Source organism: Lissotriton helveticus, chromosome 2_2 (assembly GCF_964261635.1).
Source record: "Lissotriton helveticus chromosome 2_2, aLisHel1.1, whole genome shotgun sequence".
In the NCBI taxonomy this organism is placed as follows: domain Eukaryota; kingdom Metazoa; phylum Chordata; class Amphibia; order Caudata; family Salamandridae; genus Lissotriton; species Lissotriton helveticus.
In genome coordinates this window covers 253934614-253946972 of record NC_136060.1, presented here as the reverse complement: position 1 = coordinate 253946972, position 12359 = coordinate 253934614, and the positions used below count along the sequence as shown (strand labels likewise).

The window sequence follows — 12359 nt, the reverse complement described above, 5'->3', positions numbered from 1 at the left end:
GGACGCGGCGTTGCTGGACACACTCATAGCCAACTCATACAGGGCTATCTTTAATCTTCCCAAATACGTCTCCCCGGCTCAGATTCGACTGGAATTCGGTATCTTGAAACAAACCCTAGAGAGGCGGAGTGTTTATGCAACAAACTGGCATAAGATTCGCAATGCAGATGCTGGATCTTTATGTGCAAATGTATGGGAAGAATTACTTCGGCACCGCAATTTCGCGCCGAGAGCCTACTTATACGAATCACTCAAAGTTTTAGGCCTGACTGACATCTGGGAAACATCAATAGATCTCTTGTCTTTTAAAAAAGTAGCCAAAAAATCAGCTAGTATCATCTCAGCGATGGAAGACAAGAAGGACCTAGCAAACAGAGCACATGGATGGCTAACGGTGGGTGACTACGAAAAACTGCGGCCACAAGCGTACTTCAGCATCGGCATGAAAATAAATGTTAAAGAAAAATTCTTAAAATTATGCCTCGGGGTAATTCCCATACTTCCACATCTTCCGCCTTGGGAGAGAAACAACCCTTCACAACAGTGTCGCATGTCCAAAACCGGCAAGGAGGACATAGTTCACGTGATTTGCATCTGCCCTAGCGTAAAGGACTTGAGGTACAATCTCTTACGTCCTTTCTTCAACCTACATGCCGTTCGGACCTGCAGACAGGCAGTCAAACTGTGCTTCTCTACTAGTGACATCAAGTTGAACTGTCAAGTTGTGAAGTTCTTTGACATAATAGGAAATAGACTTAACCACGCTAGATGAACTTTTTAAATTCCTCGAGGGTAATCATAAAACTGTTAACAATACTGTAATTTTATGCATCCTAATTGTGTTATGTTTAAGTAACAACAATTATTGGACGTTTTACAATTTTGTAAAGATTTTAATTAATCATATACAAATAAAATATTTTCTTACTTACCCCCTAAAAACAAGGTAAAATGGTCTAATTGGCAAACACTCCAGCAGCCCTGTGAGTTCCTAGTAAGGGGAATCCCTGGTACCTAGGACCTGGGTACTAAAGAGTGTCCCTCAGGGCTGCAGCATGTATTAGGCCACCCTACGGGCCCCCCTCCTCTCCAAATTGCTTGTAGGCTGCCATTAGAGACTGCGTGTCATGGTGCAAACCATGAGTGAAAACACAACATGACACACCCACTGTGTGCCATGCCAAAGATACTGCTTGTCATATATGAAAGTCAACCCTACAGCAGGCTCTGTAGTCCTAAGGCAGGGTACATTATAGTACATGTGAGGGCATATCTGAATGAGCAGCTATGCCCCTGTGCTGTCTAGTACAGTTACTAGATGGTACAAGTGAATAGGGAAGCTATCTTAAGTATATGTACAGGGCACTGGTCATTACGAGTACCCCAGCTACATTATGGCTTTACTGAAACCTATGGTGTTTGGTATCAAACACCTTGTCTTAATAAATCTGTACTGTTGCCAGTACTAGATTTATTATGACATGCACCCAGAGGGCACCTTAGAGGTGCCCCCTGAAAACCTACCGGTCTCTTAATGTCCTGGCTGACTGGTATCGTCCAGTCTACCACCAAAGACATGTTTTGACCCCGCAGTTGAAAGTCCACGTTCTCTCAAGCCAGAAACAATGCGTGCTCCGGAGGAAGGTGTTCACACTTTCTCCCGCAAGATGGACAGAGATTTAGCATATCAAGGCTGGGGGCTTTAAAGCCCTGCAGTATTTGATATGCGACCCAAGCTACCACTAGACCTGGGAGATGCAACCCTCTACCCTGAGGCCCATTTGGCACCAGGACAGGCAAGAAATTAGCTATGCAAGTAGGCGTGCTGCACCTCCAGGCTAATGCAAAAACAACAGTTGATGGACAGAATGCAGAACAATGTCATACATTCACCTCAGTACAGAGATCTGAGCCTAAATCCATCAATTTTTGCTCACCATGCCATCCCAGTTTGAACCCAGCCATATGTATATCAGTCTTGAACCTGTGCCCCATGGGATCAGTCCAGCCCGAGCTGCCATGCCAGGTGTATTTCTATCTAACTCTCCTTATTTTTACTGGAAACAGAATTGATTACAGACATCTTCCAACAAACAGCAGCCAAAACTTTCAACATACAGGGTACAAAAATTTGTAAATTAGCTTTAGCATTAATAGGATTGGTCTACCTGTACAAATTTGGTTAGTCTGGAATCCATTTGCATCAATATTTCTTCCCATGCTTCACACATGCATGACAATGACAACTTCAGATACTGAAATGACAAAATAAAATGGTTAGTTCACAGAGTTTTCCTAATGATTTTGGGAACAGAATGTATATAAAAGTACTATCTCATCAAATACTGATGCCAATATTTAGGCAGCATCTCTAGTACAACCTGCGAGATTTTTTTTTTACCTCTAGCAGAACCAGCTTTCTCATTTCCCCAACAGTGAAATTTTGTGGCTATTTCCCTAGTTTCTACCACTCAAGCCTACAGTAATCACATCAAGCGGATTGTGAACAGGCATTCAGAACTGGATGATAAGCACATAATTCGAAATGCATCAGAGCAATCAGAAAAATAAACAAGCACAGGCATATTTATGCAATGTAGAGTAAAATGGCAATTAAATAGCAGTCCCCATTTTGAATGATACCAAACTTTCAAGATCTAATTACAGCTATAACACAGTGTGGCAAGCAAAAAACATGACGGAGAGATACTTAATCAAATATGGGCTACTGCTAACAAATTGAACATGCAATTGGCAAGTCTACATTCCAATTATACAAAGCCTGTGTAGTTTAACAGCACCTGATTTCAGAGACTAATTTACCAGTACTTCACAAGTCGGGAGGTTAAAAAAGTAATAACACTGCAAATGAGGCATTACTAAACCCAATGTTTTAATGAGTTCTAATTCAGTTTGTTAATGGATAGCTATTCCAGAAGGAAGAAAAACGTATGGCAGTATCAACCACCAGCTTTTGCCTGATTACTAGATCACCTGATTCATATTTACAAGACAAAGCTTACTGGCTACCTTAGCCTCCAGTAAAGAAAATGCACATCCACACACCACCAAATTATTACATGGCCTGGAAAATCAGCTATGTATGGAAATCATAACTGGTTGCACCAAACCATAGCAATGCTATACTACACTGCCAAAATAAAAATACATAAAATTTCAACCACGCTCTTCCTGTTTGCCAACACCTTAAGCATGGGGAATTTTGAATTATTGTTGAAATGACAAAAACACAAATCCAAAATATGCATGAGTAGAGTGGTAAAAAAGTACTTCAATGAACACGTTACCTGTAAGAGAGTTGAAATATGTGTAAATTTCCGGGCCATCCGGGTGACTTCTGGCAAATAGTTTGAGAGTAAACTGGTATCTAGCTGAAACATAAAAGGAAAGTTTGGTTTACATTCTGGCCATTTGCGCTTTTTAATACTATAATGTTTACTAAGTAATCTACATTAGATTGTGTGCAACATATGTGACAATATCTAATTAAATATCCATCTAGTTTTGTATTTGTTGAATAATGCGGATATGTTAATATGGTAGACCTTTGGTATCGAAGCTCAGCAGTCCAGCAATGTACTTATCAAATACCTAGAGCACAACCCAGTGGTTACTATGGACATTTGGATGGAACACTTGAGCATGGAACATAGAACATTTCTGCTGTTTGCTGAGAACTGTCCTTATATATTTGGATAATGTTTCATCATAGGATGTTTCATATTCATGTCACATGTTTTCCATCATTAGATTGCACTGGCATGTGAAACATCAAATGACTCCACATCGCTGCCAGTAAAGGAGTCATTCCTCCTAGAGGTTCAGTTGTACCTAAAATGGTGGTTCCTTATAAAGCCATCACTGGAGACTTAAAGGGATATTTAGTTGCAGCGGTGGGTCACTCAAGAATGTTGGTACTTTCCATGATGTCCTGGCCATGGGCCCAACTATACCCATCATCCCCAGTGTCCACAATACATGGAACATTCTCAGTGACCCTAAAAATACTACAATACAATACTTAATTGAATCAAGTTCTTTCGCTCATCGGAGCTTCACAGAGCCATTTTTGGGAGATTTCTGTTTCACTGTCAATTGCTAAAGTGGCTAAACATTTACCTTTGAGTTTCGCAAGGCGGAATAATTTTTTGTCATGCAGGCCCATTGTAGCACTGAACTGTGTTGTTCAAAGTTTTGAGCAGGGCTAACCACTAAAATATAGACAGGGAGATTGTGTCTTTTTAGGTTTCGCCTCGCCGAAAGGCTGCGCAAGCGAAAAACTTTTGTTTACAAGTATGGGGCTTCGTTCCGCCTCTCTGTCCCATTGGCTAGCTCCATAAATGGAGGCTAGCCATTGGAACAGAGATGCGTCACTCATTCCCCGAGCAGATTCGTGGGCGTTCCCGCGATTTTTACTCATCCCGCCCCCTTGCTATCATCATGAGGCGGTGGGCGGTGTTTTTTTTTTTCTCCTTCGGTTTGTTTTGTTCATTCCAGGCCGACCGCCGCCGGAAGAAGTCCAGGTGAGTGCCCGTTCCCCCCCCCCCCTCCCGCTGACCGTGTGCCATCCATCTATAGGTGGTAGAGCGGTTTATCTCACGAACAGTCTGGCCTTGTTCGGGTGCCCTCCTAGTGTCACGGGGTAAAACATCTTGTACACATTTTCTCAAAAGAAACACCTGTCCCTCCCAGCAGTGCCTGCTACTACTGAGCCGGAGGCGCTCACAGATGCAAACAAGGGTTATATTCTAGACTGGGAGAATGCTGCATTCCTCGGTGGGGATAAAGGGCGAGGTGGGCATGTTCAATTAGTTTTGGTATTCTTGCACGAGTGCGTCAGGAATGGCAGGAGCGTGCCTAGGATCAGTTATAGCAAGCATGAACTGGTTGTGGACTTTAACACAGCCGTATTTTGTCTACCCTGTGTGTTTCCAATGCCGTTGCCCCAGGCCAGCAATCCCACAGTCACTTTGCTGCACTGTGCATTCCTGCCCATGGGCGGAGGCGGCGGTATTGTCCGCTCCATTAGCGGCTGCAGCCTCGAGTGCACGAATGGTGTCAGGGCGGAGGGCGCCAAGAAACGAGAGGGATGGCAGTCACCGCACTACCCTTCCAGGTGTTGTAGTTTTCTAGCGGCAGCTTCTGCACCCTTCCTGAACCTTCCTTCCTAAAAGTTAGGTATTAGCTTTCACTTAATTCCCACTGGGAGCTCACTGCCCTTGTACTCACCCCAGTATTCTGCCGCCTCTCCGCCGACATCCTTCTGGGTCTCCCAGTGGCGCTTCGCTGCCGTCCTGTCTGCACACTTCCACACAATCTCCCGGCTTATTCGGGCCTCGGCTGTCGCTATACTGCAATACAGACCTGCTACAGAACTCCCCAAAGTTACTGAGATAAACAGCCTTAACCGTCACCTTCATAGGCATCGCTGAGGCAGCTCTGGGTTCTCAATTCATTGTCTCAAAGAGGAGTTTTGCGATCTGTGCAGCCCGCCTCAGAGGTGCCACTCCGGATGAATTGGAGTAAGTATCACTGGTTTGGAGGCGAAGCCCAAGACTCACTCCTCTGTTTCTTCGTAGCCCGGCGGCTTTTCACCAGCTTGTCCGTGCGCTTCAATTCTGTGTGGCATGCACCCCGGCTCTCCTCGCGGTTGTTTAATTAGGCTTTTTCGCACTTGCATGTCGCAATAATCACGGAAGAGACCCTGCTACGAGGTGAGGGTGCCTGTCTTCAATGGACTCCCACTGAGAGCGAGGGCCCCCAGGGGAGGCTACGGCAATTACCCCGTACTTTAATAATAATTTATCAATCACTGTGCTTTCATTTACTTGTAAGTGATTTCCTCCTGTTTGATTTTTTAGGTTTGTTTTTCAGCGGGGAAAAAATATCCGCTAACACAGGCTGTTTTACCAGTTTAATGTTTTTTTTAAATGTGCAGCACAGTCTGATCTGATTTTGTGAACCTACACCACCAGAGCAGCTGCCAGCTGGGTCTTAATTTTCATGCGTAGTCTGTGTTTCAGGGCCTATGCTCATACAATCCTTGGCTTCTGTGCCGATGCTTTCAAGAGCAGCACAGACGTATTATCACTCAACCAAGCAGCACTAGTTTTATTGAATTTCTTATTGACGACATCCCTTATTTGACATCCCATATTTGTTGAAAGATGCGAACCTGTAGCCTCCAACTTGGCTGCATAGATGTTTGCAGCAGGCTAAACCCACTGAGCTGTCCTATTAGAATTGGGTTGGCGGCGTATTGCAAAACTAACCACCCTTCTCCCGCAGAATGTGATGAGGTGCCCGAGTCTCCACTGTCTCACAGATGTTAATTGACATTGGGTTGAATGGGGGCCCTTGAAGAGTTGGGGGACTGGGGCTGTGTTACGCTCCTAAATTAGATCATGTAACCAACACGTTACATAGAAAGCTCTACAACTGTAGCTTAAACCTACTGAGGTGTTATTGTGGGTTTGACCAATGTAACTTGCAAAGTGTACTCCAGGGGCGTCCAATGTAGGTCTCGGAGGACTGCACTATGGCTAGACTTGGTGTGCGAGTATCTCTGTAACAGACTAATATATATATGCCCGTTTCGAGTTCATTGTTTTCATATATATATTATTCTAAACAGTGGAAATCGGCTATGCGTTTTACCTATTTTGGGCGCCTACGTTTAACACAGACCTCTGCCGGGGGTGTTTACCCCAACTGAGCTAACGGAGTTTGACTGAATCCTTTACATTGAATTTGTTCGGTCAGACCAGGTACTTAGAGCTGTCAGCGCCATAACCTTGTAAGCAGGGGCATGACCTCTGGGTATGTTTCGAAATCGAGATGCTTAGTCTGGGGAAACCTGATTTTATCATGAAACGCTTTAGTAGCTGCTTCCGGCTTTAGGGGCCAGCCCAGCTCTGGACTTTTATCTTGAAGTGTATATTTGTAGATATATGCGCCTGCGAGGGGGGGGAAGCATTTGCAATGCAATAGGTCTCTCATTTATGCGAGTTTAAGCTATTGGCATTGTAAATGACAATCCCTTTTATTTACGTTTTAAAAACCAAAACATAAATAAAAGTCATTGACATTTACAATGCCAATAGCTCTAACTTTTCCAAAGGGGAAACCATTGCATTGTAAATGCTTGTTCTAAAAAGTTTCCCATCTTGTTTTCCCTGGTTCTCCAGAAGGCTTCATACTTTCTGAAAAGTCTTTTTAGACCGCAGCATGGGTTAAATGTGCATGAAGGCTCCCTAAAACTGTATCACATGTCAAGAGCAAAATGTTCAGCTGCAACAGGTTTCTGGAACTTCTCTGCAGCCCACAGAACAGTCAACTCCCCCAGACAAGTGAAGTGTCGCATAGACAGCAAAACGTAACCGTCTCGAAGACACAGATTACAGTTTTACTAAAGTACGGCTAAAACTCCCACAGGGCTCGAATTGCAATGAAGAGTAAGGCAATCTCTCAATCTATATTGGGCTGGAGTGGTGATGCATGAAAAGGAATAAGGAAATAGAAATTTATAGGACTCTCCCTTAAAGAGGCAAACACATTTGGTACGCAACTTGTTGCACAAGTACCTTATAGGGCAGAGAGATCGGAAGTCAGCTGTGAAGACAGATGTTATATCTGCTTGGATTAACACAAGTGAAATCGTTTTTTGTACCTATTCACAGTATTACCAAAGCCTTTGCACTATTGCACAATAACATACACAGCTATTTTGTATTTCAGAGTTATATGTTGCACATTTAATAAGCATAGATTCGCTTAGAAGTTGGCACAGACAAGAGAGAAATGCAGGTTTAGTTAACTCAGCTTCCTAGCGTACCCCACTGCATTTTCTTTCAAAAGTATTCTCTTATCTTCCCACAAGAACAGCTAGGCACCTTGCTCGTTGGTATCTATCTTGATTTTAGGTTTAATAATGCGTTCTTTCCTCCACAAACTGTATTGAAGATGATGTATAAACGTAGAATAAAATGTACTGAAGTTAGTATTATATGCTCCAATGGTCAAAGAGGTGAAGCGCTAGTCAGTTGCCTTTGCGTAACATTTGCGTAACACACTTCTAATACTTTTGCTGTTAGCTATATTTTTGAAAATTAATCATGATAGACTTCTAGGAGCTTTAGCAAGTATCTTTCACAGCTACTGATACTTTTGGGGACAAGATATTAAAATATGAATGGAAGTGTTACAGCAAAGATGTAAACAAATATCATTTTGACTTCACCACAGCAACTCACCTGAAAATAAGTGACATCAGGCGCAGTAGTGTTCATTGCAACTTCGGTAACCACAGACAAGGATTTCAAGTCGTTAGACATGCACAAACTAAGGCAAGAGCCAGTAACCTGGAAAGGAAAATGTTGTGACTTGGGCATCATTGGAAGAATGCATGTGGTAAAAATATTTTCAAAACTATCTACAGTGTTGGCCAAGAGATTTAAGTGTTCATTCACACAACGCAAATCCAAGAGATTATGCAAGTGTTGATCTGGCAAAGCAGGTCTTTCCAATTACATTCCGGCTTTCACAGGTTAACCCACCCATTGATATGATCTTTGACCAATCTGCCCACCACGCCATTAAGTATAAACAGAACCTAAATCGTACATCTTTATATATTAATGAATTAAGTCCTTTCTAGTAACATGTTACTAAGTACTTTCTAGACCACATGTTAAACTGAGACAGAGGTTGTGGAAGTGATTCGTTCACATTTTAAAGCAGTAACTCTGACTCAACTGTCTTTTGACAAAGATGGGGAAACTGGAAAATGGGTATCACTTTGGGGGTTACCAAAGATGGTTTCTTTCTCTATCACCCCGTATCAAAAACTAGAAATTCTACTTACCCAGGCAAAATCAAAACACAGTATTCCGGCTTGAGCTCTACATCAGTAACACTTTGATCCAATGACACTTTCATAAGGAAGAAGGCAACAGTCATGCAATAATAAAAGTTACGTACTTGAGTAATGAAACAAATAAAATTAAAAGAACAAGTGTATGGGAAAAAATCAAAGTAAGCTGTGTCTACACAGTGGTGTGTAATGCATACCCATTCACTCTGCAGATTTGGGCCTCATAACATTGGTTGCCCAATTCATTGCTGGAGGTTCTTGCTTTACTAAGAAGGACAACGAAAGATACCACTAAGTCTTCTGCCCTGCTTAGGGCCACCTAAGCGACACTCTTTCCAGGTCAGAGCGGCTGAGCTTTGGAATTCTCTTCCTGTTGAGATGCGATTGCTTGCTGATCTTCTAGCTTTTCGTAACGCTTTAAAAACCTTTTTGTTTGAATAATTTGCCTTTGTCTTCTTCATTGTTATGTTCCCTGTAGGTGTTGCTTATTACTTGCCATGCGCCAGGACGCCCCTTAGCTGGGGCAGCTGTGCGCAGTACAAAAGTCCATAACATAACATAACATAACTCCACAATTGTGCTGTGTGACCCAGCACATTCTCTGCTATGTTTTATGAAGTAGAGTTTGAACAAAGAAGTACGGGTATAGGAGAGAAGGTGTGGCTGGTGTAGGAAGCTAGCTCTGTATATGATATTGCCACTAGGTGTTAATACCGTGCACAGAGTCCAGGTGTTCCCCAAATGTGTACAGGGCTCAATGTAAAACCCAAAGTGCTCTATAGGTGGTACTGTGGGTGAGCAGCCTTAGGCCTAACATAGAGGCGAGTAAGACATTTATTGCACAACAATAATCAATAATGGACGCACAACTCAAGGAGACCCAGACCAATTTTAGCTATAAATATACTTTGTTTGTATTTTATTTTAAGACTAAGATTTTCGTAATAAGGTAAGTATGTTTTTAATTTTGTCAGGACCAGAGGCTCAGATTATGCTGAACTCTTTCCATTTATTCCGCTCAGCAGCCTTAAGAATAACATATTTGAAAAAAAGACTACAAATCCCATGAGTCTGAAAATATTAAACAAATAACCACAGAGATAGTCCCATATAAGCAACATCAAGGCATAGCACTTCCTCTTTTTCGCTGCTCAACAGCCAGATAAGTGTCTTCCTTAATGTTGCTTCATTGGGCCTGAGGGCTATATTGCTGTGTGGTCATTATTATTATTAATGTTACTGTTTCCTTTGGGGAGATTGGATAATTGTTAATGCCCGACGGCGTTTGCTTTTGTGGCCGGGTCATTTCCTTCCATTTAGGTACCAGGCGTTCTCTCCACACGCGCTATCTGCGCGGGCTCCTTTAGTCTCTCCCGAGTCTCCTGTTTCACTGGAGGCTCAGGGAGGGGTTTCCCCAGCACCATGCTGTGCGGCAGAGATCCCATATATCCCTGCAGCAGGATGCAGACTCAGGACGGCTTTTCCTGCGTGTCTTTTGGCTTGGGACCCGTGGCGCCCCAGTGACCCAGTAGGAGGCGTGAAGCACGCACTCGCGTCAGGCGAAGAGGCACGCCTTTCCTTTACAGCATTCCACGATCTTCAGTGCGGACAGCTTTCCCTTCCGATGACGAACAGCAGAGCCGGACTGGCCGTAGCAGGCACCGGGCAATCCCCCGGTGCGCCGCACGGGCGGGGGCCGGTTTTGGGCCACTGGGGGCAGTTTTTGTTACAGGGCCGTTTTTGCAGCATAGCTGGAAAATCGTTCCTGTAACAAAATCGGCAGAAAACCGGGCCTGGCAAAGAGCTCGGCGGCATCCCCAATCCCCCGTGGGGGGGGGGAGGGGGACGGGCGGCCAAGCACTTTGCCAGAGCCGGTTTTAGTTCCCAGGCCAGACCTGACGAACGGTCCTTAATTAAGCTGAGCGCGCCGAGGCAACGAGTCACTCCCTTATCGCTTCCAGCAATCTGTTTTTTCTTCATTATACACGTGGTCCAGTGAAGTGGCTAGACTGCAGAGCTTCTCCCTTACACAGCCAGTGTATCTAGAAGTAGGTTAATCTATAATCCAACAAGCTTTGGCTAAGGCAAATCGTCTTTCTCCGTTTCCTTACACAATACTGCATTGATCCATCAGCACACTTATTAATTGGTTTACTGGTTGCCTGACCTCTAGATTTTTCACCTAATCAACCATGGCAGGTGAGTTTGAGGCATTTTGGGAGTCGGTGGAGAAGCATTCATTGTTCCCAACCTATGAAGAACTAGTGGATGCCATAGATACATCTTTGGAGGACGGCATCTTCAGCCCTTGAACACCTGAGTTCACGAATAATTGAGTTGACGGTGAGGCGCAGTGTTGGATCCACAACTGGCGAAGGTTAAAGGCTAGGACCTCCTACGGCCGCTGTGGGGAACTCCAAGGGCAAGAACAAAGCCAAGCCCAATCTCACCACTAAAGCGACCGCTCCGGTGTCTGATGCATTTGAGAGGCTGTGCCACGCCTTCTTAAAAAGGCGACAGGACGAAATGGCTCAGGCCCATTCTAGTTGGGTAAAACCCCAGAGGACGATCCCTACCCTCAACAAGGGGTGGATGACACAGAGGATCCGGATGAGGATTCGAGCGATGAATCAGGCCCAAGCAGAACCTCGCGACCAGAAGGGGGCACCAAAAAAAACCAGACTGGATGATACTACTGGCCACAACTCCTCGGGTATACGGGGCATGCTCAACCCAGAGAATATTTACCATCCCCACTCCGCAGACTCGGTTCCCGCGCCAAAGGAAGCGTAATACATTGTCAGCCGCACTCGGAAACCCATGGACCAAGAGGTCCGGGCCGCTTTAGGGCGGAATGCCCCAGACCCTCCCTGGCCAATAAGGTGGCGAGCACACAGGACATCGATCCACGAATGACCACCTTCATAACTACATTTATTGAGGCCCCTAAAAAAGGGTTGGACCGTTTCTGGTGGGATTTTGCCTAATCTTTGCTGGAGTGCATTCCTGTAATCTTCAGTTGTGAAATTGGTGTTCTATACACTATTGTTTTATCACTCAATTTTCATATATTCTCAGATTTGTTCTAGTGAATTGTTTGAGGAGGGAGATGTGTGGTAATCACATGTGCTCTGTTTAGCACAGGTATGAGCTTGGGTACTAGGATGTCACTAGCTGCAGGTTGCCCGGGTGATGGAATGTGGCTCAAGACTCTGGGGAAAGGAAAGTGACAGTTAAAGGAAGAGAGGTCAATGGATGGATGGGATTTTCCATCAATAAAGAACTTAAACTCTGGCAGTTCTCTGCGTCTTCTTCTACCACCCTCTTGCCGTGTGATGATTGAACTTGAACTTCCACACCATGGTTTCAAAAAAAGTCCTGGATGAGGTTGCAGAGCATTTTAAATATTTGTACGTGTGAAACCTTTCCTTAGATTGTGCCACAAATGCCTGAAGTCTCAATTCAA

General features: G+C 44.1%; 1 protein-coding gene across 1 annotated transcript in view; it reads right to left on the bottom strand.

Annotated features, from left to right (window-relative positions):
- The window catches only part of ANAPC4 (anaphase promoting complex subunit 4), a 355563-nt gene that overhangs the window by 275018 nt on the left and 68186 nt on the right, over positions 1–12359 (bottom strand). The window contains exons 8-10 of the mRNA XM_078678375.1: positions 8274–8381; positions 3309–3392; positions 2169–2255 (exon numbers count right to left, since the gene is read on the bottom strand). Coding sequence (XP_078534501.1) covers positions 2169–2255; positions 3309–3392; positions 8274–8381 — 279 coding nt within the window. The remainder of the gene's footprint in view (positions 1–2168; positions 2256–3308; positions 3393–8273; positions 8382–12359) is intronic.